General features: G+C 36.8%; 1 protein-coding gene across 1 annotated transcript; it reads right to left on the reverse strand.

The window, feature by feature from the left end:
- Mael (maelstrom spermatogenic transposon silencer) lies at positions 1-24933 on the reverse strand. Its single transcript, XM_015491892.2, has 12 exons — positions 24722-24933; positions 24481-24573; positions 23247-23346; positions 21871-22026; positions 20753-20794; positions 13150-13274; positions 12361-12415; positions 12119-12260; positions 3638-3700; positions 2776-2908; positions 994-1069; positions 1-451 (listed from the first exon to the last, which is right to left on the reverse strand). Exons 1-12 carry the CDS (start codon positions 24851-24853, stop codon positions 264-266), a joined length of 1305 nt encoding a protein of 434 aa, XP_015347378.1. The 5' UTR covers positions 24854-24933; the 3' UTR covers positions 1-263.
- Positions 24934-26146: the final 1213 nt, after the last annotated feature.

Raw genomic sequence — 26146 nt, forward strand, 5'->3', positions numbered from 1 at the left:
GTTCTTATAGAATACTGAACTTCAACGGCATGCCCACCATACCATCAGAAAACAGAATAAGCTTCAAAAGGAAAAAAGCAGGAATGCCAAGATCTTTTCCAACCACAATTATTTTTAATCTATGAAACAGAGTTTCCTTACAAATTACATAGTCTTTAGAGTAGTGACATTTATCATTGATGTGATCTATGTGTTTAATATGACTGTAGTCAGAAGGGAAGTTGGGCCTGTTATTTTTCCAGAAACTGAAAAAAGTACCATCATTAAGACAAAGAAGAGAAAGATTTATACCCGTCTTTTTGGGACATGTAAGGTGAGAGTGAGGTCTCACAGTTGGAGAATTTGTGGATATTGCTGGAGGAATTGGAAATGCTTTCTAGTAAGCGGGTAATCCCTCTTCCTCGAACACTGCTGTTTTGGCCTGAAATTTTCACCCCAGATGGGTAATCACCTAGGATATTGAAAATATAATAAAAGGAAATGTAGTGATTTTTCTCTAAAGACTACTTTAATTGCTGACTCTCATCCTACTGTAGGCCCCTAAGCCTTATTTAAATAGATAATGAAAAGAAGAAATTCTATGTAAAGGAAAAGGCAGAAAAATGTTCCCTTTTGTTTTTAGAGCACAAAATCCTAATTGAAGTTCTTCAAGCACCACTTGAAATTTCATGTTTACTAGCTTTTAAAGTTTCTCATCTCCCAAAAGATATATCATCACATCAAAATTATACAACCATAGTGGCTACAATCTTTTTTTTTTAATACCCTAAACAAAAGTCTGAGGAATAAGTTATACTCCATGAAAGTGATAAAAAAATGTACATATCAAATTGTATAAGGCACTAATGCCAAGCAAAACACCTAATTCAACAAGCTTCCTATATACTAAAGCTTATCTAGGAACATCTGATGCTTAGTAAGCTGGGACCTTAGTAAGCTTTAAGGCCCTAAAACCTCTGTAATGTACATTCTTATAAAATTTAAGATGCTTACCAGTGGCTGTGTTTGACCTTTGTTCCTGATTAGAAGAGTTGAAATGAGAGAATCCTGGACTCTCAACCCTTAGCTTCTGTAAAGTAACAGGAAAATACCAGGGGTGGGGGGAAATTTTTATTTCTTATCAAATATTGGATGGTCTACTTCAAATGACTCTTTACAAATGCAAACTAAGACTCAAATAGTTTTCCTGTGTCTATCAGCTTTTGCTGCAAAGGGAAGGAGAGATATAGGGTACTCTGGAGGGACATTAGGAATTACAGGGTCTTTTTTTTTTTTTTTTTGGTACTGGTGATTGAACTTAGGGGTACTTAACCACTGAGCCACATCCCCAGCCTTTTTTTTTTTTTTTTTTTTTTTTTGGTATTTTAATTTAGAGACAGGGTCTCCTCGAGTTTCTAAGTGCTCCACTAAGTTGCTAAGGCTGGCTTTGTAGTCAAGATCCTCCTGTCTCAGCCTCCAGAGTCACTGGATTGCAGGCATGCGCCACTGTGCCCAGTAGTTCTTTTTTTTTTTTTTTAAAGATGAGGTTGTTGGCCAATAAGATTCAGAACAGAGGGAAACCCTCACGATACAAGAAATAAGAATAAGTTACTGTGTTATGTCCTTGATTAGTAAGAGAATGAGATTTAATATATAAACAGATTGGTTTTAGATAGAAAACAGACAATCCACTCATTAATACAGGAATGAAAGCAGAGGACGTGGTGGGTGCAGCTAGCAGGGGTGGTAGGAATAGGTGGAAAATTTCTCCTGATTGCTTCTATTTTCTTAGAGTTGAAGAGGAGTCATCAGGGTCAGCTAGAGAAGAGGTGATGGAAGATACAAGAATGTCAAGGAGAGTGAGAGAGCAACCAAACTAGAGGCATGGATAATAGCCAGGCAATATCAATGGCCCTCTTGAGGTTGGTGGTAATGAAAATGAAGAAAGACCAGTCAGCATACTGGTTTATTTCCAGTCTCACGTAGCTCCACAGGGCAGGAAGAGTTAATCAGGGTTGTTTCTGTCAACCAAGTATGATTAAGAAAAGAGGCCTAATGGAGCTGACAATGAATGCAAGGAATAAGTGACAGACCAGGGAACCTAAGGTGGGACAGAAGGAGGTAATGAGGCTGCATCTTCATATGTGTGAAAGGTGCCCTGGGGTTGTGCAATGCATGGTCCAAAGGCGTGTACAACAGTGCAGGCATAAGTAATTGTATAAGTAACTACATATGTCAAATAATCATTGGCACTAGAGTACCAGAGGAAGATAGTCACAGAGGATCATGTCTGAAATTGAGATTATGAAGAAAATACCTTTGGGGTCTAGGGTCTGATCCCAGGAATGGAAACTTCCATGGTGGAAGACACTGGAGGAAGGGAAGTTCAGAAATTCAGAGGTCAGGTAGCTGAAAAGATTACCTATGGGGAAACTCAAAGAAGTTTGACAGGAAAACTGTTTTCCCAAGCCAGTGTTGCTCTAAGAATGAGGACCAACTTAAGTGTATACTGAATCCAAAAAGGGTTGTCAGGTACTCTTGCCTAGACAACATGAGAGTCAAAGCCTATAGGTTTTAGGGAGAAGGAATGAAGAAGTCTGGAAGCTGAAATCAAGGTCAACTACTTCAACTGCAAGCCCATGATGAAGGAAGGGGAGGATGATGTCATCATTTGAGAAGACTAACAGAAGCAGCGTCCCAAGAGGAAAGTCAGTTTATTTAGAAACAAAAGGGTAAACAGACTTTCCTCAAAGAAGTCAAAAGATCTAGGTTTTTCTGGTAGCCTAGGGTCCTTACCTGGTAACGCCCTGCATCCAACACAACCATTTTGGGTGTCACACTATTGCTGGTCTCATAATCTTGTAGTGGTACATGAGCTCCTGTAAGCTGGATTCCAAAGAGAGTGGCCAGGGAATTGCTGATGCAGTACCTTTAAAATGAAGTAAGACAAAAAACCCACTATATTACTCTCATCCAATTCACTATGAAAGCATTCATATTTTAAAATTCTCAAAAAGCAAGCATCTGAGAGACACTGCTTCTTATTGCGGGGGGAAAAGAAAATTTAGAGATTTAGAAATAAGTTGGAAATAGGCAGTAAAATTCATATCATAAAAGATTATTACTGGGTAAGCAATCTTCTGATTGCCAGGTTCTATTTTAGGTGTGTTATGAAGGAATGGGAATGAGGTTAAAGATGACCAGGATTCTCTAATGTTTAGGGCAATGAGAGGGCAGAAGCAGATATAAAACTAAAACCAGGAACAGTTAATCCTCAGAACTCACGACTGCCTGCTAAGTGAAGAGACTAGCAGAACCCCCAGAGATCCGGGACTCACTATAAGGTGCTTTCACTATGAGAAGAGAGGAAAGGTCTATCTTTTGGAGCACCTCCACAAGGAAGTGCTGTCCTTCAGCACTCAGGACTCCGAGGAGGAAAGGTTTCAGTGCAGGCTTCTGAAGATTTACTAAAATGTGTCGGTGAGTAGTGACGTGGGCGGTAGGACAGAAGTAACATGAACAACCACCTTTTCTTTTTAACAAAAATATAGTAAGGTGGGTGAACAGACCCACCCACCTGCCCAAGAGTAAGCAAAATGGACACCAAGGAACTCAGCACAAAAAGCAGCATTATGAAGAAACTCCTTCCCCAACTTACGCCATCCTCTTGCAAACAGCTAAAGCACAGAAGAGAATGTCATTTTCTTCATGCCACTTGCACCTGTACAAAAAAATGGACCTTAATATCCTCACTGAAGCAGCACTGCTGAAGGGTCTTCACATGCCAGACTTCTAGCTTGCCTAGCTGAAATAATTTAAGAAAAACTCACACTATTACTCAAAGATTAAGGTTTCTAAATTTAATACACAATAGATTTTTTTTAAAAAACCCAGATTTTATCTCATTTGATGCAGAGTCATGATACTATACAAATTACACATAACCCTAAACAGAAATAAAAAGGGTGTTCCAGAGGCACAGCAGTGACTAAAGATAACACGTATTCATTTAACATTTATTGAGCGCACACTATTTGCCAGTCATTGTTCTAGGCACTAGGGATACAGTGTTGAAAGAAGTAGATAACACAAAATTTACTTTTTAGTGGGGAGACTAACCAAAATATGCAAGCATAATACATAGTAAATTAGATATTAAGTTATAATGATACAGCCTAAGGAGGAAAAAGTAAGAAGGGATGATATAAACATTAGGAAGGGGCTCACTGAGGTGGCGATGTTTGAGTGGAGACCTCAGGAGGTAATGCTGGAGAGGAAGTGAATAAATAAGTTGTGTGATTCAACACAATATTACTTGATGAGTACCACTACAAAACCTTTTTTTTCATTGAGTACACAGTCTTTTGAGATTCAGAACAGCATTATTTGCATAATGCAAAACTGGAGTAAACTTAGCAAGAATATTCATCTCAAATTGCAAACATGCTCTGCAGTAAATATAAAGTGTCAGTGATATGCATTCACACTGATGAGTTATTTAACAGAATGAAAGTCTTATCTAAAATAAGGTTAAAACTCCCCCACTATTTCCAAAGAAACGTGATCCAGGATATGTTCTTCATAAACCTCCAAATCCTAAACTTAAGTAAAAAACTAAACCTAAGTTTGTATGCAACCATACAGAATTAAGTAACTTTTAATTTCTAACTGGTTTTGATCCTTGTCTAGAACTTGAGGCTCAAGAGTATCTACCTCATAAACACATTTTTAGGCAATGAGAGGGCAGAACTGAAATGAAGGATTAGAACTGGAGATCAGAACTGAAATGAAATTGAAAAACTAACAACATATTCAAGGATTAAAACCAACCAACCAAACTTACAAAATACTGACCCCAGGGGAAAACATCTTCAATCTGCTATTGTACTGCTACTAAAAATAGCATTGTTGGGGCTGGAGTTATGGCTCAGTGGTAGACCGCTCACCTAGCATGGGCGAGGCCCTGGGTTCAATCCTCAGCACCACATAAAAAATAAATAAATTAATTAAAAAGATATCCAACTACAACTGAAAAAATAAGTATTTAAAAACAGCATTGCTGTGATCTGTGATTTCCTACTTCCAAATCATACCCATTCCCTAAAAATGAGTGTTCTTCTAATAAAGTTCACTCTATAAATCTGTTGAAAATCAGATTGGCTATGTACTTTGTTAAGCTATTAATACTTGCTGGGCAGCCTCCAATCTAGCTCCTATTGTACCCTGTCTCAGATGTTTCCTTTATGAATGTCCACTCCAAAATTCTAACATCAGGCCACAGTGTCTCACATCTTCTGAGTAGGCTCACAGCTTCCTCCTAAATCCCCCATACTGTTTCCCTCCACCAGAGCCGTTGACAGTCCTGGTGTTCTCTTGCCCTCCTGTTTCAGGGTTATGATTCCTTACACTTTTCAAGGCCAATCCTGCCTTCAGAACCATTCAGCTATAGCTATGTAATGCTCTAGTCAAAAGGACACACTGGTTTTTCTTCAACCATCTCTGTGCTTCTTCACTCTGAAGTCACTGTTCAGGTAATTTCTGAACCTTATGGAAAAATCTTCCTTTTAACTGAAATCTCTGCTCATAAAAATTTTACCCATCTTTCCAGAGGAACCAAATCAAACATTAATTCCATATAGCATTTCAGAGTTTTTAAACTCATATAAAGTGATTTCTCTCTCATTTCTATCATCACCAGAAAATGGGGCATCAGCATGGTGTCTTCACAGCCTACTGCTCCTATGAGGCAAAAGGCAGAGGGCAGGGATGGTCATGTCACTTCTTCACACTTCCCTCAGAATTTAGTTTAATGCATTATGTACACAAGAACTACTCAAATTTTTGTTAAATATAAAAACTGGACTAAAGTCATTAAACTGGACTAAAGAAAACAATGTCAAAACATAAACTACTTCTCTGAATACTACTATTGCTGGGGCTTCTAGTTTAAGGTTGTGAATTAAATACATGTACAAAATTATTTCCTATTGTTTCTGAGACCCTCTGAAAATGACAATGAATATAAATGGCAAGCTGGGTGCAGTGGCATATGCCTGTACTTCCAGCTACTTGGGAGGTTGAGGCAGGAGGATCACAAGTTCAAGGGCAGCTTAGACAACTCATGGAGACCATGTCTAAAAATAAAAAGAACTGGGAATGTTTATAAGTGGTAGAGCATCCCCGGGTTTAATCCCCAATACCTACCAATCTAAATAAGGTAAAAAATAAATAAGACAAATAGATACATAAACAATATATAAATATAAAAAAGGGCGGGGAATGTAGCTCAGTGGTAGAGCACTCCTGGGTTCAATTACCAGTCCAAAAAAAGATAACATGTATTCATTTAACAAAAAAGGGGAAAAAATCTCCATGGAAGAGATGAAGAGATTAAACAAATTCATGAAAAATGAAGAACAGTAACTGATATCCTTCAGTGCTAACAGAGAAAGCAACAGGAGAAGATCTATCTATTAGAGGCACTGGACTCTCAAGAGGACATGTCCCTCTCCACAGAACAGAGGTAAGAACTGAGGCTGAACTTCTGTACGAAGAATAGAGGACCTCTCCAACTCCAGGCAAAGGGGTGAACAAACTAAACTTGGAGAACCAGGCAGCAAAAGTGGTTGCTGAAACCCTAAAGCAAAGTCTCTATATTCTAGCAACTAGGATTCTACCTCTAATTTATTATCAAGCTTGCTTGTCTAATTTCCTTACAACCAAGCCTAGTCAGTTGATATCCCTACTGAACACAATGGATACTTACTTGGCTTTGAAGCCTCATTTCTAATAATGAACATAACCAGGAACAATCACACTTGAAGGAAAGCCTGCAACATGAAAACATCCAGAACAGACCGCAACTTACAACTCCCCCAAATGAACTAATCCAGGGAACGAAAACAAATAGAGGGCTCAAAGAGTAACTCAAGGAAATCTGCAGTTACTGCATTCAGGATCCCCTAAATTAACACTGATGATGGCTATGAGAACCTTCCTAACATCACACAACTGTACACTGAGAGATACTACAGTCTCAAAAACTCAGCCTCTGCCCCCTTTAACATGTCAGAACTGGTTAGAGCTGTGCTAAATCATCTTCTCTTTCTGCCTTCTGTCTAGATGATCTCATCTGCATGCTGCAGGGTCCATCTGATCCTCACCAGTGTCTCCGAATGTATTAAATGTGCTCCTCTCTATGTCATCTGCCATTTTTTCTTTCAGTTCTCTCTCCCTGTGCCCAGGCCACCAGGAAGGCCTACTTTTAAACAATGTGAAATCAGCCTACTCCCCTCCATCTCTGATGTCACCTATCTAAGCCAAGTCACTGCTTGCCTGGTCATCTAACCATCACAGGCTCCATATTTCATTGTGTCCTTCCAATACAATCATGAAACACCCTGACATCTTGTAGAAACCTAACCTACCACCCTTCACTATTTGACAAAATTCCTTCCTATGGCTAACAAGGCCTTGAGCCCCTCCTCATTTCATCTTTCTCCTGCTTCAGTTCTCAGCTTTTTTGGACCATTTTATAAAGCAGTCCAAACATCTGTTAAGAGTATCCTGTTGATTTTTTTTTAGCACTTACCATAAGCTAAAATTACCATTTCAAAACCACTAACCCATGTCCTTTTCCCATTTAACTGGTAGCTTCACAAAGGCAGGGATCACATTAATTTCCTTTTTTGGGTGCCAGGGATTGAACTTGGGGGCACTCAACCACCGAGTCACATCTCTAGCCTTATTTTGTATTTTATTTAGAGACAGGGTCTCACTGAGTTGCTTAGTGCCTTGCTTTTGCTGAGGCTGGCTTTGAACTCATGATCCTCCTGTCTCACTCTCGAGCTGCGGGATTGCAAGTGTGCACCAATGCACCAGGCTCATATTACTTTTTGCACCGTAAGTACAGTGAGTAGCATAACTGCCTGGCACCAAGGATATGCTCAATAAATATTAGTTGGTTAAGTAAAGGATACACCTGTTTTCATCAGTAGGTTAGACAGTGAATTAATCCAACAGGAATTCTTACAGGAAGCATAAAGATAATAACATAAAGATAATAATAAATACTTGCTTTGTCTAGCTGCATTCATTTCACCAATATAAACTTGCCCCTTAGTCCTAGAGTTAAGAGACATTTTTCAAAATTTTATTACCAACTACAGTCTTCTTAACATATGTCTCAGAGCAGTGTTTGAAATGAGTCCTCTTCATTTATATTAGCAGGTTTGAATCAGTTACTAGAGTTCACTGCAACCCAAACTCCCTTGTAAAATATCATACATTAGAATCTTACTATGTTATAGAGCTCAGTGACAGGCCCCTCCTATGCAAAGCATTTCCTTACTAATGTGCCTAAAGTATCATAGGAAACAGTTTCCTCTTACTATTCCCGTGAGCCTTTCATTAATCCACTAATACCAAAGTTCAGCGAACTTTTTATGTACAGGCACCAAAAAACATAGCAACTAGCCAAAACTACAAAAGATATAATGAGACACAGAAACACAGTAATTACATGAGACTGAAAAAATGCCACTCTCAGTACAAGATAGAGCAATAGGATAAGTCAAAGTAAAACAATAAGAAAATCCAAACAACATAACTGCTATAGTTTGGATCTGGAACATGCCCACAAAGGTCTCTGTACTAATGAAGTCCTGATGTCCAGTGTGGTGCTCAAGAGGTAGAGTCAAGAGGGAGGTCACCAAGTTCCTGGGGGTGTGGCCTCCAAGGACTGTGAGCCAAGTTTCTTCCCCTCTCACTTCCCCACTACTCCCACCACCATTCACTCTCAACACAGGTTCAAAAGCCCTCATGGATTGGAGCCCCCCAAACTGTGAGCCAAAATAAAGCTTTACTCTTTATAAGTTGATCATTTCAGGTATTTCACGGTAACAGAAAGCTGACTAACACAATAATCAATGCAGACCTTATGAACATACAGCAATGCTGTGACCTGAAAAATAACACATATTCTCACATGCCCATACAACAAGCCACAAAAATTGATTATATACTAAGCAAAAACAAACTCCCCAAACCTAAGGCCAGGTGACTCCATAAAATTACTAATGTTACAGAAAACACTCTTTGATCATAATGCAAAAGCAACATAATTTACTAACAGAAACAAAACTCAGAAAGGCTTATCTGGACATTTAAAAGCTTTGTCATGAAAATTAAAGAACTTGTTAAAAATGACCCATGAAAATACTGCATTTCAGAATCAATGGGATCCACTGAAAACAATGATGAAATACAATAAAAACCAAACAAGAGGAGTGAATTAAATTTTGACCCCCAAAGTAGAAAAAGAACTACAGAGTACAGAGAACAAAAGCTGAAAATGAGGGAAAAAAAAAAAAAAAAACAGATCTAGACCACACACACTGGCTTAAGTAAAAACAAGATGGCACAGATATACAAGAAATAAGAACCAATGAAACAAGAGAATTTTAAAATTTTTTAAAGAATACCTTCTTTGCAAACCTGTAAACAAATACACCTAGAATTCTACATAAAATGCACAATTTCCTACAAAATTACAATTTATCAAAATTTATTCCATTAGAATTAGAAAGCCTAAACAAACTCATTTTCATAGCAAAAACAGTTATCAAGAAACTGCTCCCCCCCCCCAAAAAAAAATTTGTCAATTCCAGATATACACAATCTGTGTGGGAAAAATTTCAAATGTATCTGAAAGACACAAAAGTAGATTTGACCAATGGCAAGACATCCCTGTCCTTGGATACAACTCAGCACTATAAAGAGTCCAGTTTTAAGTTATGGAGATGGCCTGAAGTGACACATCTGCATATATCTTGTTTGAAAAATGGTCATACTTCACAATTTCAAACAATAACTAAATCAACAAAAACACAGAATATAAACAAGCAAATGAACTTATTTCAAACACATAATTTAACTACACTGAAGTGGAAAACAAAATAACTCAAATAACTTCTGAACATTACTTTGACTCCATGCCATCTGACAATTATAAACAAATCATAATTGCCATTTCTTTTGTTTTATAACAGTGCCCCATTTAACTCTGAACCTACTTTCAATGCATTCTAGGATCGAACAAGGAAGTAAAAATATGAGATCCAGGGTTCTCACTTTCAAGAGAAAGGAAGTACAAAAATAAGAAAATGCGACACAACTCTATCGTACTGCACTGGAACTTAGGTTCAGTACAAACTCATAGCAAGATACAGAGAAAAAAGAGAAGAGATGCATGTACATGGAGGGTGTGTATGAACACACACACACACACTTCCTGACTGTCTGCACTAAGACCTAGAATCAATGACATTCTAGTAAGGAATCAACAGCACACCTAGCACCCAGGATCCTAACCCTCAATGCCATCATTAGTGAATAAGGAACCACAGATGGTTGGAATCATAGCTAATTCAGGGTGGAGCAGATTACAAAGTGAGTCTGGAAAATAAGGTGCCAGAAATCAAAAACACCTGAAGAATGAAGAGTCAATGTCAGGACACAGAAACCACTGTTTGAAGCTGGGCGCAATGGCACATGCCTGTGATCCCGGTGGCTTGGGAAGCTGAGGCAGGAGGACTCCAAGTTCAAAGCAAGCCTCAGCAATTTAGTGAGACTCTATCTCCAAAAGGAAAAAGGTGAGGAGGGGTTGGGGATGTGGCTCACTCTAAGTGCCATAAACAAAAACAAAAACAAAAAACAAAACCACTGCTTTAAAGGACTTCCCACTGGCCATATATGGAACAATTTGAGCATAAAAATAAATTACTGTAATAACAGATTAGATTCCACCGAATAAAACAGGAATCCATGAGTCCATGCTAACGTCAATATATTAAAAAAAAAAAAAAGAGTGAAAAAGAAAAGCTCTTTCTTACAGAATTTCAACTAAAAAATGCAAAAGAAATAATCAAACTAGAAAAACCACTACTTCACATAGTAGTAAATGATTTAGACTAAATCATCAATGGATATGAAAATTCGAGCAGCAAAATAGTGATCTAATCTCACAGCATTTCCTGGCAAAATATTTATTAATAAGGTACAAAATAGTAACTTTTCAAGAAAGAACTCTGACTGACACTATTTTAAAGAAATAACAAAGTTATCATGATCATCAGGAATAAGACAAACTGGCATCATACTGCCACATAATGGCACACTGAGAAGACACAGCACCATTTTTGTAGTATTCCTGCCTGAAATGCATAACCTTAAACTAACAATGAAGAAAAACAGACCAACTCAAACTGGGAGACATTTTATAAAACAACTGGATTGTACTCTCAAAAAATGTCAAGATCATGAAAGTTAAAGAAAAAACTAAGGAACTGTTACAGATTAAAGAAGCTTTGAAAGAGACAACATACTATTTGTGTTCTTGGATTGTACTCTGGCTTGATTTTTTGGTTTTTTGCTCCAGACACTATGGAAACCTAACACTCTCTAAACCTTTGAGACCATGAATATGGTCTTCAGATTAGGCAGTGTCTTTGGCAATATCCTGATTTTGTAACTGTACTATGGTAATGTAAGAGAAATGTTCTTATTCTTAGGAAACACATGGAAGTATTTAGGTGAAAAGAATCATGATGACAGCAACTTACTCTCAAGTGGTTTATGAAAAGTGTGTAGAGACAAAACTGTAATGAGAATGTACTAAAATGTTAACTAGGAAATCAGAGAATGGTGTGTGTTACTATTCTTGCAACTTTCTCAGTGAATCTGAGATTATTTCAAAATAAAAAAATGCTTCAGACAATGTATTCATTTTACATGTTCCTTTATCAGTAAGCACAAAAATGTTTCATGCAGTAAAAAAGAAATCTAATAAATTTAAAAACATTCTTTTCATTGTACAGAAACTCTAAGTGATAAGAGAGAACAGTCAGTTTATTTGGCAGTTCCATTTGTTTTTAGTGGTAAACAAAGTAACAATGTATCTTATAATCAATGGAGTCTTATGTTCAAAAAAATACAATACAAAGTCTCATAGAAAAAATTGCTCAAAAAGGCAAAAACAACTAGCCCTACCATATGTTCTCAGAAAAAAATACCAATTCTAAGAAAATATAATTCAGTAAAAAAGCCAAAGTAACTTTCTTATCAAAATCACTATTAATACCTTGTGTTGCTAGAATAATCCCACATGGCCACATCTAGGAGGCTTCGAACCCAGGTCTTTGAGGGCTCCTTGAGAAATTTTTGCTGGTAGATCCCTACTACAAGATCCTCTACAGTGAGAAGTTCTAGATCTTGCCTGAATTCTTCCATATGTAAAGAAAAAAACACAATTAGTGAAGGTGTGTATCAAAATGGAAACAGGTACTATAACACACTTCTGCAGTGACCCATAGTTTTACTTACCTAATGCTCGTGCCATTCGTTTCAAACACCAATTGACTCTGGCTCTATCATCAGACTGGACAAGGGGAAAAAAATCATTTATATTGTATGCCTACCTTAAGTTGCTTTCAATTAATTAATCCTCTCAAATGGGTGGGGGGAGACATAGGGAATAAAGACTGAAAAATTTGATAACTAAATGAGAACTATTAAAAAAAAGTGACATACATTAGAAAAAAACTATTGTTATTACTCACCAGTTACATTTACATAGCAATGCCAACAAAGTGAGACTTAGGATACGCAAACACATAAAACTATTAAGAAGGAAAATATTATATAATCTGCTCATGATTAATAAGTACAAAAGTTAAAACCCAATTTCTCTGACTCCTAGCCTAGAAGAATTCAGATAAAATAAATAATATAGTTTTCTCTCAGTATTACAAAAAAGGGGGGGATGCTACATTAGACTTTCTGTGAAAGATAATCTTGTGTGGAATAATAGATGTTCAGAATACAGCATCCATTCTTCAGGTTAAAAAGACACAGCAGATATTTCAAAAGGAAGAGCTCAGAAAATATGTTATCTATCCAAATGAAAATATATTCAGCTTTATAGTCTTCAAAATCTCTCCCAAATCAGTGAAATTTAAAAGAAAAGGAATTATATATTAATCACTCTGAAACTACTCAGAATTAATTTCACACACAGAGTTAATACACAGACAAGAATTCTTTTTCTAGGTGCTTTCTGTGGATGTTCCGGTATCTAAATGGATACCTTAAGAACTATTAACTGGAAATTACCTTGCAGTAGATAGGTGGCCAGTTCCCTGGGTTTGGATGAATAAATCTATACAGGTTTTGTAATACAGTTGCTTGGTCATGCCCCAATTCAAAGTTTGAAATAGGAATCTTGTGACTAGAATCACCTGAAGGAAATAAAAAGGAGGTAGAAGTTCAAACTTTGAACAATATAAATATTATGGTGTAGTCTAGAAGTAGGAGTAAGAGAAGAGAATAGTGGGTAGTTCATATTTAAGCACTTGTACCATGTGCTGGTATGCTTAGGTACTTAACATTTTAATTCATAGTCTTAGTCACTTTAGGAGATTGATGATATATACAAAAGTAAAGGCCACTGAGAATCCCAGAAATGGGTAGAGAAAGATGACAGTTGGTAAATGTGGGGTCAGGACCCAAAACACAGGCTTAAGTGAGCAAGCCTGCAGTGTTTTCACTATTCCCATGCTGCCTCTTGGGAATATTTTATTAGTAGGGCTGGGGAACACTGTAGTAATGACTATTTTTTAAGAGGTTGTATGATGAAGACTTTTATTTCCAGAATAGACCAAATAATTTGAACCAACTATCCAGGAAAAAAAATAAAATCCCTTGGGAATATTAAGAGCATATGACAAGAGTAAAGAATTACTAAGTCAAGGTACACAAGAATACAGAAATCCAGAGAAGCAAGGCTAATTTTGGAAAAGTTTTCCCTTGGGTTATTTTACCAGTTCCAAAAGAGAAAGCAAATGGCTGAGCAGTGTGCTTTTGCAGTTTTGGGGTTTCAACTTCTAGAAGCACAGTTTCTAGAAGCCCAGCTAAGATAACAATATTACAGGTCCCAAATTACTCTGGAGGAAGATTACAATATTACAGGTCCCAAATTACTTACTTTTTCAAATACTTTATAATCAAGTACAAAAAGACAAGAATGAGAATCAAAATAAAGTTGATAAAGATCCACAGGTACTCCAGATAAATAATTATGCTTATGTTTGGCAAGTTCAAATTATGAATTTCAATGTAAAATTAAGAACTATAAGAAGAGAATGCAGGGGGCTGGGATTATGGCTCAGTGGAAGAGTGCTTGCCTTGCACACATGAGGCACTGAGTTTGATCCTCAGCACAACATAAAGTAAATAAATAAGCAAAATAAAGGTATTGTGTCCATGTTCAACTAAAACAATTAAAAAAAAGAGAATTCAAGATGAATTCAGCCTAAGAAGATAAACAAGACTGATCATCCCCTAGCAAAACCAACCAAAAGAAAGAAGATCCAAATTAATAAAATTAGAGATAAAAAAGGAGAAATCACAAAGACATCACAGAAATCTTGAGGAACATTAGAAACTATTCTCCAATAAACTGGGTAGCCTAGAAAATTGGATATATATAGATATATACAACCTGCCAAAACTGAATCAAGAAGACAGAAAACTCAAAAGACCAATAACTAGCAATGAGAGAGAAGTAGTAGTAAAAGACTTCCAAAAAGAAAGGTCCAAGACCAGATGGATTCTTAGCTGAATTCTACAAAATTTTTAAAGAAAAACGAATGCCAATGAACCTCAAATAATTCCATGAGGCAGAAAGGGATAGAACACTTAAATTCATTCCATCAAGCTAGTTTCACACTCATACTAAAACCAGATAAGGATACATCAAGTAAAGAAAACTACATATAAATATCACTGATAACTTAGATGCAAAAATCCTTAATAAAATATTAGCAAATAATTTTCAACGACAAAGTAAGAAGAATGTACATCATAACCAAGCTGGTTTTATCCCAGAGATGCAACTATGACTTAACATAAACAAATCAATAAATTAAATTCATCACGTAAAAAGAAATACTTAGTCATCTTGATAGGTGCATAGAAAGCCTTCAGTACCCATTCGCAATTAAAACAAACAAACAAAAAAACACTGAAGAAACTAGGGATAAAAAGAACCTTCCTCAATACCATAAAAGCTATCTACAAAAAAAAAAAAAAAAAGCCAACATTATAGCAAATGGGGGAAAACTAAAAACATTTCTTGAAAATCAGGGACCAAAGATGTCCATTCTCACCACTCCTATTTAATACAGGAGTATAAATTCTAATCAGAACAATTAAATGACAGAAGGAAATAAAAGGGATACAAATAGGAAAGGAAGAAGCCAAATTATTACTGTTTGCAGATGCTCTAATCCTATATTTAGAGGATCCAAAAAGCTCAACCAAAAGACTGCTAGAGTTAATAAACAAATTCACCAAAGAGCAGATTACAAAATCAACACACAAAAATGAGTAGCTTTCCTACATAACAATATTGAATCTGCTGAAAGAAATCAGAAATAAAATCCCATTCATAATAGCCTTAAAAAAAAAACTAGGAATAAATCTATTCAAGAACATGAAAGACCTCTACAACAAAAACTATAGAACACTGAAGAAAGAAACTGAAGACAACCTAAGATAGAAGACTTCTCCTGTTCACAGATAGGCAGAATTAATACTGTCAAAAAGGCCATACTACCAAAAGCAATATACAGAGTCAGTGCAATCCCCTCAAGATACCAATGACATTCTTGACAGAACTCAACAGTCCTAAAATTCATTCTGAAGAATAAAAGACCCAGCTGGGCACAGTGGCAAACACCCTTACTCCCAATGGCTTGGGAGGCTGAGACAGGAGGGCATCGCAAGTTTAAGAACAGCGCAGCAACTTAGTGAGACGCTCTCAAAATAAAAAATAAAAAGGGCTGGGGATGTAATGTAGCTCAGTGGTAAAGACTCTCTGGGTTCAATCGTCCATTCATTAAAAAAAAAAAAAAAAAAGGCATCAAAAGACCCAGAATAGCCAAAGCAATTCTAAGCCAAAAAGCAATGCTGGAGGCATCCTAATTCTTGACTTCAAATTATACTACAGAGCTACAGTAACAAGAGAAGAGTTAACCAGGCTGGGTGCGGTGGCACATGCCTGTAATCCCAGCAGCTCAGGAGGCTGAGATAGGAGAATCACAAGTTCAAAGCCAGCCTCAGCAAAAATAAGGCACTAAGCAACTCAGTGAGAACCTGTCTCTAAACAAAACATAAAACAGGGCTAGGGATGCAGCTCAGTGGTCAAGTGCCCCTTAGTTCAATCCCCAGTACCCCCTCAAAAAAAAAAAAAAAAAAAAAATTAATGGGACAGCACAAAATTAAAAAGCTTCTGCACAGCAAAGGAAACAGTTAAGAATATGAAGAGAATCTACAGAATGGGAGAAAAATCTTTGCTAGCTATTCTTCTGGCAGGATTAATATCCAGAATAAAGAACTCAAAAAACTTAGAAATAACCCAATTAATAAATGGGCAAATAACTAAACAAACACTTCTCAAAATAAGAAATACAAATTGCCAACATGAAAAAATGTTCATTGTCATTAGCAATTAGGGAAGTGCAAATCAAAACTACCCTGAGATTTCACCTTACTCCCGTCAGAGTACATAGCCATCAAGAATACAAATAATGCTAAGTGCTAGAGATGATGTGGAGTAAAAGGAACACTTTTACACAGTTGGTATAAATTAGTGCAACTACTATGCAAGTCAGTATGGAGGTTCCTCATCTAGCAATGGAACCACCGTTATGATCCAGCTGTACCAGTGGTTCCATTCCTAGATGAGGAATATTTATCCTAAAGAGTTATCCTAAAATATTTATCCTAAAGAGTTAAAGTCTTCATACTATAGAGGATACATGCATACCCATGTTTATGGCAGCACAATTCTTAACAGCCATACTATGGAACCAGCATAGGTGTCCATCAGTGGAGGAGTAAATAAAGAAAATGTGGTGTATATACACAACGAAGTTTTATTCAGTCATCAAGAAAAATCAATTTATGTCACTGACAGAAAATGGATGAAACTGAAATAAGTCAAACTCAGAAGGGTGGCATGTTTCTTTCATATGCAGAAGCAAGAGGGGAGAAAGAGATGGGAGGTTCTCATGAAAATCAAGGGGACATCAGTAAAGGGAGCAGCAAGAGGGAGGAGGGGCAAGAGAGGAGAACTACTGGGGAATGACATTGGACAAATTATATTGTTATACTGTGTGCATGTATGAATATTAACAAATCTCACCATTATGTACAACTATAATGCACCAATAAAAATGCAGCAAAAATTAGTAAGTCACCATATGAACAAAGGACACAAATCACTGGAGATGCAGAAAGAGCATTCATTAAAACACTGAGCTGACATATCCCTAGGCAAAATGGGAAGAGAAGGAAATTTCTCTTGATAAGAGTAAAACAAACAAAAAAAGGAGATGGGCTAAGAGAGAGAAAAAAAAAAAAAAGGAAACTATAGCAAATGGCATCCTCAATCCTTACTGGTGAAACATCATCAATTAGAGGTCCTAGCCAACATACTAAAACAAAACAGATACACAGATTAGAAAAAAAATGACTTCACAGATAAGGAATTCACAAAAACTCAAAAGTTTAGTGTTAGGCATCAAAAAAAATATAAACAATTAGAAAATGTAATTTCAGATGATATCACTTACAATGTAGTAAAAAGGTAAGACAAAATATAAATTTAACAGAGGTATTAAGACTACTATAATTATAAAATTGAAAGACATTACAGGCCTCAAAATTAAGAATGTGCTGCATATTCATATAAATATTATAATGATAGCATTTTTTCTCCACAATGAGCTAAAGATTTAAAGGTGATTCCAATTTAAATCCAACAGGCTTTTTTGTGAAAATGAATGCCTAATTATAAAACTGAACATGGAAGAATAAAGAGTCAAAAATAGCCATAATATTCCAGGACAACAAGGTGTTGGGGACTGATCTGAAGTATCGTCAAACTATTATGTTTAAGACTATGACAGTGGCACCAAAAACAACAGAATAAAGAGAATAGAAGACATGTGTGTCAACAGAAGCCTGATAGGATACAGGTGGTACTGCTTATTGATGAACCAACTGATTACTCAATGAACCAACTGATTACTCAATGATCCTGAAACTACTGATGAACCACATGGAGGAAAATGAAACTGAATCTCTACCTCAAACCTACACAAGTCAATTACAGATGGAAAGGACTTGGATACAAAAAACAAAACTTTATAATTTTTGGATTAAGATGAAAACTGACTATATAACCTTCAGGTACAGGAGAATTATTAAACAGGACCTAAAACTCACAACTGATAAGATTAATACATTTGGCAAACTGAAAACAAAAACTTTTCTTCCTTAACAGACCAAAAAGAATGAAACTCACAAAACATGAACTGAAAATAGGTATCTACACAATCATAAAATCAGTAAGGTTTGTTGTGTATTTTACCTGCTTAAAGAAAAATACAATAGAAAAATGAGTAAAAGACAACTTGCAATCAAATGCAGGTACAGAAACATGCACACAATCTGTTTCACCTCTAAACTATATCCCCAACCATTTTTATAAATATTATTTTTGAGACAGGGTTTTATTAACTTGCCATCCTTATGCCTCAGTCTTCTGAGGAGCTGGGATTATGGGCATCACCACCATGCGCGGCTGTCCATTAATACTCTTTACCCTTTAAATGAATGTTATATTTTTGTGTGTGTGTTATGAAGCTTCATTTGAAAAGCTGATGGAGTTTTAAGGTTGAAAGCTAACATCAGTATTCAAATTCAAAGCTTTGTTTCTTTCAAAGTAAAACTTGTAAAAAGACAAGTTTTAATATTAACCAGTAAAATGAACAAAGGCAGAGATGGTCTGGCTGAAGTGAAGAAGAGCCAAGACCCCATGCTCACACAGAGCCTGCAGTACCCTCTCCAGAGGAAAACGGTAGTGGGTGTGGAACTGGACTCCACATCAAAATCACTCCAATCCTGAAATTCTTTGATTCTAATGCCCAGGAAGCATTCACTTATTGTTACTTACTACTCCATGAAAGATCAGAGAGCAGAGCCAAAAGGGCTAGATGCATGATATTTAGCTACTATGTAAATGGATCTCTCTCTCTCTCTCTCTCTCTCTCTCTCTCTCTCTCTCACACACACACACACACATATTTGCTCCAGTGTACTCTGTAGATAACATGGTCTCCTCCCAGTCAGTTCAATTACCTTAGCACAGGCATTTTTAGTTATTATGTCGACATAGCTGTCACTCTGTCATTTATAATATTTAATTGGCACATTTCCCAGGGTTATTAAATTGGTGAGCTCCAAACATTTTGAGATTACCTCAATGAGAAACATTGTGCTCAGTTTCAACTGGATTAAATAATTAAGAAAATATTCCTGGGCTGGGGTTGTGGCTCAGTGGTAGAGTGCTCACCTTGCATGTGGAAGGCATTGGGTTCGATCCTCAGCACCACATAAAAATAAAATAAAGGTATCATGTCCATCTACAACTAAAAAAATATTTAAAAAAAGAAAATACTCCTAGTCTTTAAAAGACATTTTTTTTCTAAAAAACAAAAACAAAAAACCAGTACACTTGGTTAATTTGAAAATGTTGTAAAAGTAGCCTTAAAATAGATTTTTAAAAAGGATTTATCAGCATCAAGACAGCACAGGAACAGTAAACCAGTGACACTCACAGTTGATTATCTGGTACACAGTAGAGATTCCAATGTACGAACAAACCAGAAACAAAGCATAAGTAAAAATGTGAAAATTAGTTTACTGGCTAAGTTTCTATTTTTGTTTTTTTTTAAACTACCATCTTCTTTGTTCAATAACCTCAAACTATTTTTCATCAAAAACTACATAAAGAGAACTACTAAAAAATAACCTTAAATAATATATTCTACAACTTATAATACTGTTTCAAAGATAATAAAAAAAATGAATTGGTACATATTTTTCATAAGACTAGGAAAAAAATCAATACAGAGAAGTAAAAATGAGTCAAAATATTGGCATTTATAGGAAAGACACCATATTACAAGAATTACAATATACCTGCTTTTTATGGCAGACTTGAAAAATGTACTTCTAATTAAACACTTCAACAGATTACTTATCTACATTTGTTAACTAAAGAGAGAGAAATAAAAACAGGAATCTTTCAATAGTCCTTAACCAAACAATGACACTTTTCAATTAATGTAAATTAAAAAATAAACCTATTATGACTATCAATCTAATTCAACTGGAAACTTCTTAAAACATAGTTTCTAGAAAGGAGTTTAGTTTGAAAGGGTAGATATACATATAGTCATACCCTTTGGTTGCAAAATATTTAAAAACTTGCTTTTCTCATCTCAAAACTCAAACTACTTTCTTTTTTCAACTCTATTATTTTGAACCATAAACTTAGAAAATATTTTTTTGAATGGACTTCCCTTATAAATGGTCCTAAAGCTTGATAATGAGACCTTCTCAAAAGACTTTTCCAAGTACCTGGCCACTAGTAGCAGCAAACCTTGAAACAGAGGATATAGAGTATATGACAAATAAAACCACCCTCTGAAAAGACATCACACTACTGTTTATAAAAGTTTTAAAAGTTTTCAAAGATTGCAGACACCATCTACCGTTTCCATGAAGTCCATCTTCCCAGCTAAAGGTACAATCTAACCGGGCAGCACATATCAACTACTACATTCTCCCACTCCTTGATACTTACTTGCAGCCTGACAATGAAATCGAAATCCTCGTGGAATTTCTCCTGTAATACAAAATATTTTGAGAAGCAGAAATTTGGAAGTTCCCTACTTGTACTATAGTAATATTCCAAGTTACAGCATGCATAGGAATTTTTATTATGTGAAAATATAAAAAATTAAACCTTCAGTGTTTGTTTTTTAACCAAAGGCAAAGACTACCCAAGAACTTGGCATATTGTTTAAACTACTTTCAAAAGTTACTCCTTACAGACAAAAAAAAAGCTGGGTTTGTGGCCCAATAGTAGAGCATTTGCCCAGTACGCGTGAGGCACTGGGTTCGACCCTCAGCGCCATGCAAAAATAAATGAATAAATGAATAAATATATATATATATATAAAGCTTTTACAAAAGGAGTCCATGAATGGGGCTCTGGGTTGAGGCCCTGCAGGAAGAAGACCTCCACAGTTTGCCTTATAACACACAAGGAAAAAGAAACTGCTCAACTTGTTCTAGGCAGCAATGCTCACAAGTGTGAGCAGAATGATTAGTTTTTCAAATATATAAAAATGAAAGATCATCTTATATATAAAATTAATTTAAACCAATGACAAAACTAAAGCCAAAGTTCTTTTCTCAACCTTCCCTTCTCACCTTCAAGGAGATGACGCTCCCTTAACTTCCATCTACCCTTTTGGGAACTGAACCAAATCCTATGTCTTCAGAACTACCTGGCTATTACTGTGGGTGGAATCATGGAAAGCAGAGATACTAATACAATTTGAGAGTGCTAGCTATTTCCACACTCTCATCTGTTTCCTGTAAAGGCCACCCAATGACAAGCTAATGGTTTCGTAGTTTCCTCAAGGTTACAAACAGCAACTTAATAAAAAACTAGTGATCCAAATGTAAGGCCACAGAAAAGCAAGGGGCAGGTTTCACCAATGCTGACACTTACTTAAAGCTAAAAGCTACACCAACAACCCCATGTCAACACCTAAAACCTCAATTTTTCTTGTTATATTATAAGAACTTGTTTGTATTTATGCTTTTAAGAATACAAATACCATTAGTAAATGAAATGAATTTTTTTTAAAAGTATGCTCTTTGATCTAGTATCTACACTCACTGGCTACTTACCAGGACTTATGAAACTGTGGAAATCAGCCATGATACCCTCCTGGAGGGAGTACTTAACACAGCCAATTTCACAGGGGAGGAAGCGCTGTTCACAATGAGGTGGCAGCTCGCCGTGGCTAAAAATGTTCAAAAAGTAGAAAATGCCTCCAAGGAGAGCTACAAGAAAAAAAATCGTAAGACAAAAAGAACAAATGAGTGTCTTAAATCTATCCCTCCCCAAAAGCCTCTTTAGTTTGAGAGGAAGAAAGTTTTGGAACCAATGCGTGTTCCTAAATTCCTGAGTGAGCTGAAATGAGAAAAAATTCACAAAATTTTGGCTTGTATCACCATAAGTAAGCCAAAATTTTTATAATTACATTTATCAAGAATTATAGTAGTAACCACTCTTTGTTTAAAGTGACAAAATTATTCAATTTTATAAATTTATTATACAAAATTATATAATTTATATATTATATAAAAATAAATTTATAAATAATTCAATTTTATAAATCAGCTACACTCAGTCTTGACTCTCAGGACCCATATTCAACAAATAAAAAGCAAATACAAATCAAGCAGAATGGGTAAATTCTGTAAACTACGGAAAATTTAGCTCATTCCTTTTATGCTTTTTACCAATATATGTAAGCCAAGTATAAATGAGGAAAAAATGTATGAATGTGTGAAGTGTTTTATTTAGCAGGACTGGCCATATTTAAGACAAATATTAAATATTTATTCTGTGTTAAACAAAGACCACAACTGTCAAAAACAGCCAGAAGAAAGAGCAAGGGCCCTTTATTAGCTATTTCTCTTCTGTTAGCTCAGTAATTCACCTTTACCCTTACTATTCCCCCAGAATATTATTTTTAAACTTTATTTTTAGTTGAAAAATAGTAATTGTATATCCTTTTGGGATACAATGTCATTTTGATATTATGTACATTGTAGATTAAGCTGCACTAATTAACATGCTTATATCCATCACTTCCCATATTTAGTCATGCAAACATTTAAAATCTACTCTTAGCAATTTTGAAATATACATTACACTTTTATTAACTATAGTCACCCCATGATACAATAGATCTCAAAAATTTACTCCTCCTGTCTACCTTTATAACAAGCGTATTTAGTTATATACAAATAAGTATCTACATTCAACAATATTTGGAATGATAGAAATCAAGAGACGACATTTGTTACAAAAAGCTCTCCAGTAAAATTTTAAAATTTTCTTTTATTAAAGGTTATACAAAGCTATAATAAATATCTAAACACTTATAGTCAAGTACTTTTAAATGGAGAATCAAAATACAATGTTTTTACTGACCAATACATCATTAGTGTTTTGAGTGTCTAAATTCAAACAAAATATTTGGGGAATACTTTACCTTGATCACTTTTTAGAGACAAACTTGACATATCTGGGGGTGAAACACTCTGCTTAGGTACGAGCATGCCTGGTCTCCTTAGTGGTGTGGAAACAAGTTTCTGAAGAAGAAAAGAATCATCATTCACACACTTAAAAACTGGATGGATCAAACATTTTAATTCACCAAAATAATTTCTCAATAACCTATAGATTATGTCAGAAACCTCTCAGGGGGCTGGGGATGTGGCTCAAGCGGTAGCGTGCTGGCTTGGTATGCGTGCGGCCCGGGTTCGATCCTCAGCACCACATACACACAAAGATGTTGTGTCCACCGAAAATTAGACAATAAAAATAAATAAAAATTTAAAAAAAAAAAAAAAAAAAAGAAACCTCTCAGGGCCAATAAACCCAATGAAAAATCATATATGTCACTAACACCAACATTCAAAGGCAGCTGCAAAAGCTATAAGTATACTGAACCAGAAGGTGAATGGTAAATAACAAACTCAACTATTATCCACTATTGATCAAGCTCATGTTCCTGAGCCACCTATGCCAGGCCAGTGGCCCAAAGAACACCTTTCCCCAAAGAACTCTAATATTTAAAAACCAGATTGTGCCAACTCCAAGTCCCACAGGAGGTATATATACAACACACCTTAAGTTTTGAAGGGAAACAGAAGAAATCATAGTTAAAAAAAAAAAATAGGGGTCACAAACATAAGTACAAATTCAACTGACTAGAGCTTCTACTCAAACATAAATAATAAAATCTCTCAAAAACAAGCAAAACTCTCTTGATTTCATTCAGTGTTAACAGTGTAAGAATGGAAGGAACAGAGGGAAAGGGAAGACCACCTTTACAGTTACCTTGTACTTTCCTGAAACAAATAAGCAACACAACAAATCTCAGTACTCCAGCGAGATCCGACTGCTCGGAAACTGTGCTGACAGCTCATTCAAACCTGTGAGATACCCCTCGCCAAGATATCCCAGTCCCGTATTCCAGCCTTTAAAACACAGCACCTGGCTTGGTTCTAGGGAATGCTTTAAAATAATCCTCCAAACTACCTTTAACCATCCAGAATCAAGAGCTGTCGTGGCCCAGGGCTGCGGGGGAATCCGGGGTGGTCCAGCGCAGCCCCACGCACCACGCACCGGCCGACCGAGGCCCACCGTGCGGCGCTCAGGCAGGGTCCCGGCCTCCCACCCGCCCTCGGCCTCCGTGGCGCCGCCTCGGCCGGTCGCCTCACCTGCTTCTCTGAAGGCCCGGAGTCCTTTCCCTGGGCGGCTCTCCACTCCCGAGCCATTTCTGTGTACTTCTCCTTCTCTTCCTCCCTCAGGAGCTGTGGGAGGGCCAGAGGAGAACACGGTGAGGACCTTGCCCGGCTGCTCCCTGCCCGTCCCAGCCTCGCCTGCCCATCCTCTCGCAGGCCCAGGCGAGGCCCTCGGCCTCCAGCTGCCCAACTGCCCAGCCGCCGCCCTCGGCCTCACCGCCCAGTCCGCTGAGCAGTAGGGGATGGCGTCCGCCACCCGGGCCACAGGCAGGCCTCGCCTGCGCAGTTCGGGAATCTTCTCCTGCACGAAGAAGTAGTAGGCATTGCGGCTGGCCCTGCGGTTCGGCATGGCGAGCGTCCAGGCGTCGACGCGGGCCTGAGACAGAAGAAGCCGCCAGCGCCCTCGCTGGGCTCCCGCCCTTAGTAACCGAGCAGCGACTGCGCTCGCAGCCAGCCAGCTCTCGGCCAATCAGAGCGCAGCGCGCAGCCGCACTGGCCCGAGGAGGGAAAAAACAGCCTGAGACCGGAAGATTCCACCACATGCTGCCTGGGGTGGGGAGGGCCAACGTCACACATGTGAACTGTTCTAATTGGCCAGGAGGGATTGGGGGCGGGGCATTGTCACGTGGTAGGGTTGCCGCATTTTCCGTACATTGTTGCGTACCAGGTGTGCAAGTAGGTAGAGAATAAGTACTGGTGGGCGCTTTGGGTTCCTTGGTGTTTTACAACTGCAAGTGATGATTATTTGCTGAGAATTGTGAGAGGCATTCGGTGGGGACAGAGTGAGGAACGCCACAAATAAGGTCCTTCCCGCAAGAAGTTTACTGGATGATGAAACAAGTGAAGCAACAAAGAAACATTTTAATTGCATTTAAAAATGTGATAAGGAAACACAGCAAGAGGCTGAGATTTAAACTTAGTCTTTGAATAAATTTTTAGGTTTCTTATGAAGGTATGGCTCAGTTTTTGTCAGTTTTATTAATAGGTCACAATACTTTTGGAGCTATTATGAAAGACTTCTTTTTTTTCTCTTTGTTTATTGGTTACTGCTGATGTGTAGAGAAGTATTGATTTCAGTGTTGATCCTGTATTTAGTCATACTGAACTGTCTGCACTGGTTCAAATACTGCCAGTGGATTCTCTTGAATTTCCTAGTTAGATATATTTCCCAGAGTAAATGCTTTCTTTCTTCATCTTATTAAGTGTGTGTATGAGTACTATATGTATATATGTATCTTAAAATAAACAATTGAAATTTCATTACATGCTTTCTCTACATTTTTCATATAACCATACAGTTATATCTTCCAATTTGTTAACATAATGAATAATACTGCTAGTTTTTTCTAATGTTAAAGCATCCTATCATTGTTAGCATGAACTCCTCTCAATTATGAGGCATTGCTAAAATTTTAAAAACATACCTAATATAGAATTTTTATTTCTTTAACTATAGTGATACCAAATTACAGATTTTGTGGTGTTGACCTTAACAAACGTTGAGCGTTCAGCATTGTCATAGCCTCACAAAATGAACTACTATTTTTTTTCTTCTTTCAGATTTGAAAATGGATGGTAATTACCTATTTCTTGACAGTTTGGTAGAAGTTCTTAGTAAAACTCTCTAATCATAGTGCATCTC

This window comes from Marmota marmota, unplaced genomic scaffold, assembly GCF_001458135.2.
Source record: "Marmota marmota marmota unplaced genomic scaffold, marMar, whole genome shotgun sequence".
In the NCBI taxonomy this organism is placed as follows: Eukaryota; Metazoa; Chordata; class Mammalia; order Rodentia; family Sciuridae; genus Marmota; species Marmota marmota.

Excerpts from the sequence above, each read along its gene's own strand:
- Mael (XM_015491892.2), bottom strand. The coding sequence starts at position 24,853 with ATGCCGAACCGCAGGGCCAGCCGCAATGCCTACTACTTCTTCGTGCAG. Across the intron at positions 24,574-24,721 it reads ACTGCTCAGCGGACTGGGCG|CTCCTGAGGGAGGAAGAGAA; the intron begins GTGAGGCCGAGG and ends GCCCTCCCACAG. Across the intron at positions 13,275-20,752 it reads ATTTCATTGTCAGGCTGCAA|GTGATTCTAGTCACAAGATT; the intron begins GTAAGTATCAAG and ends TATTTCCTTCAG.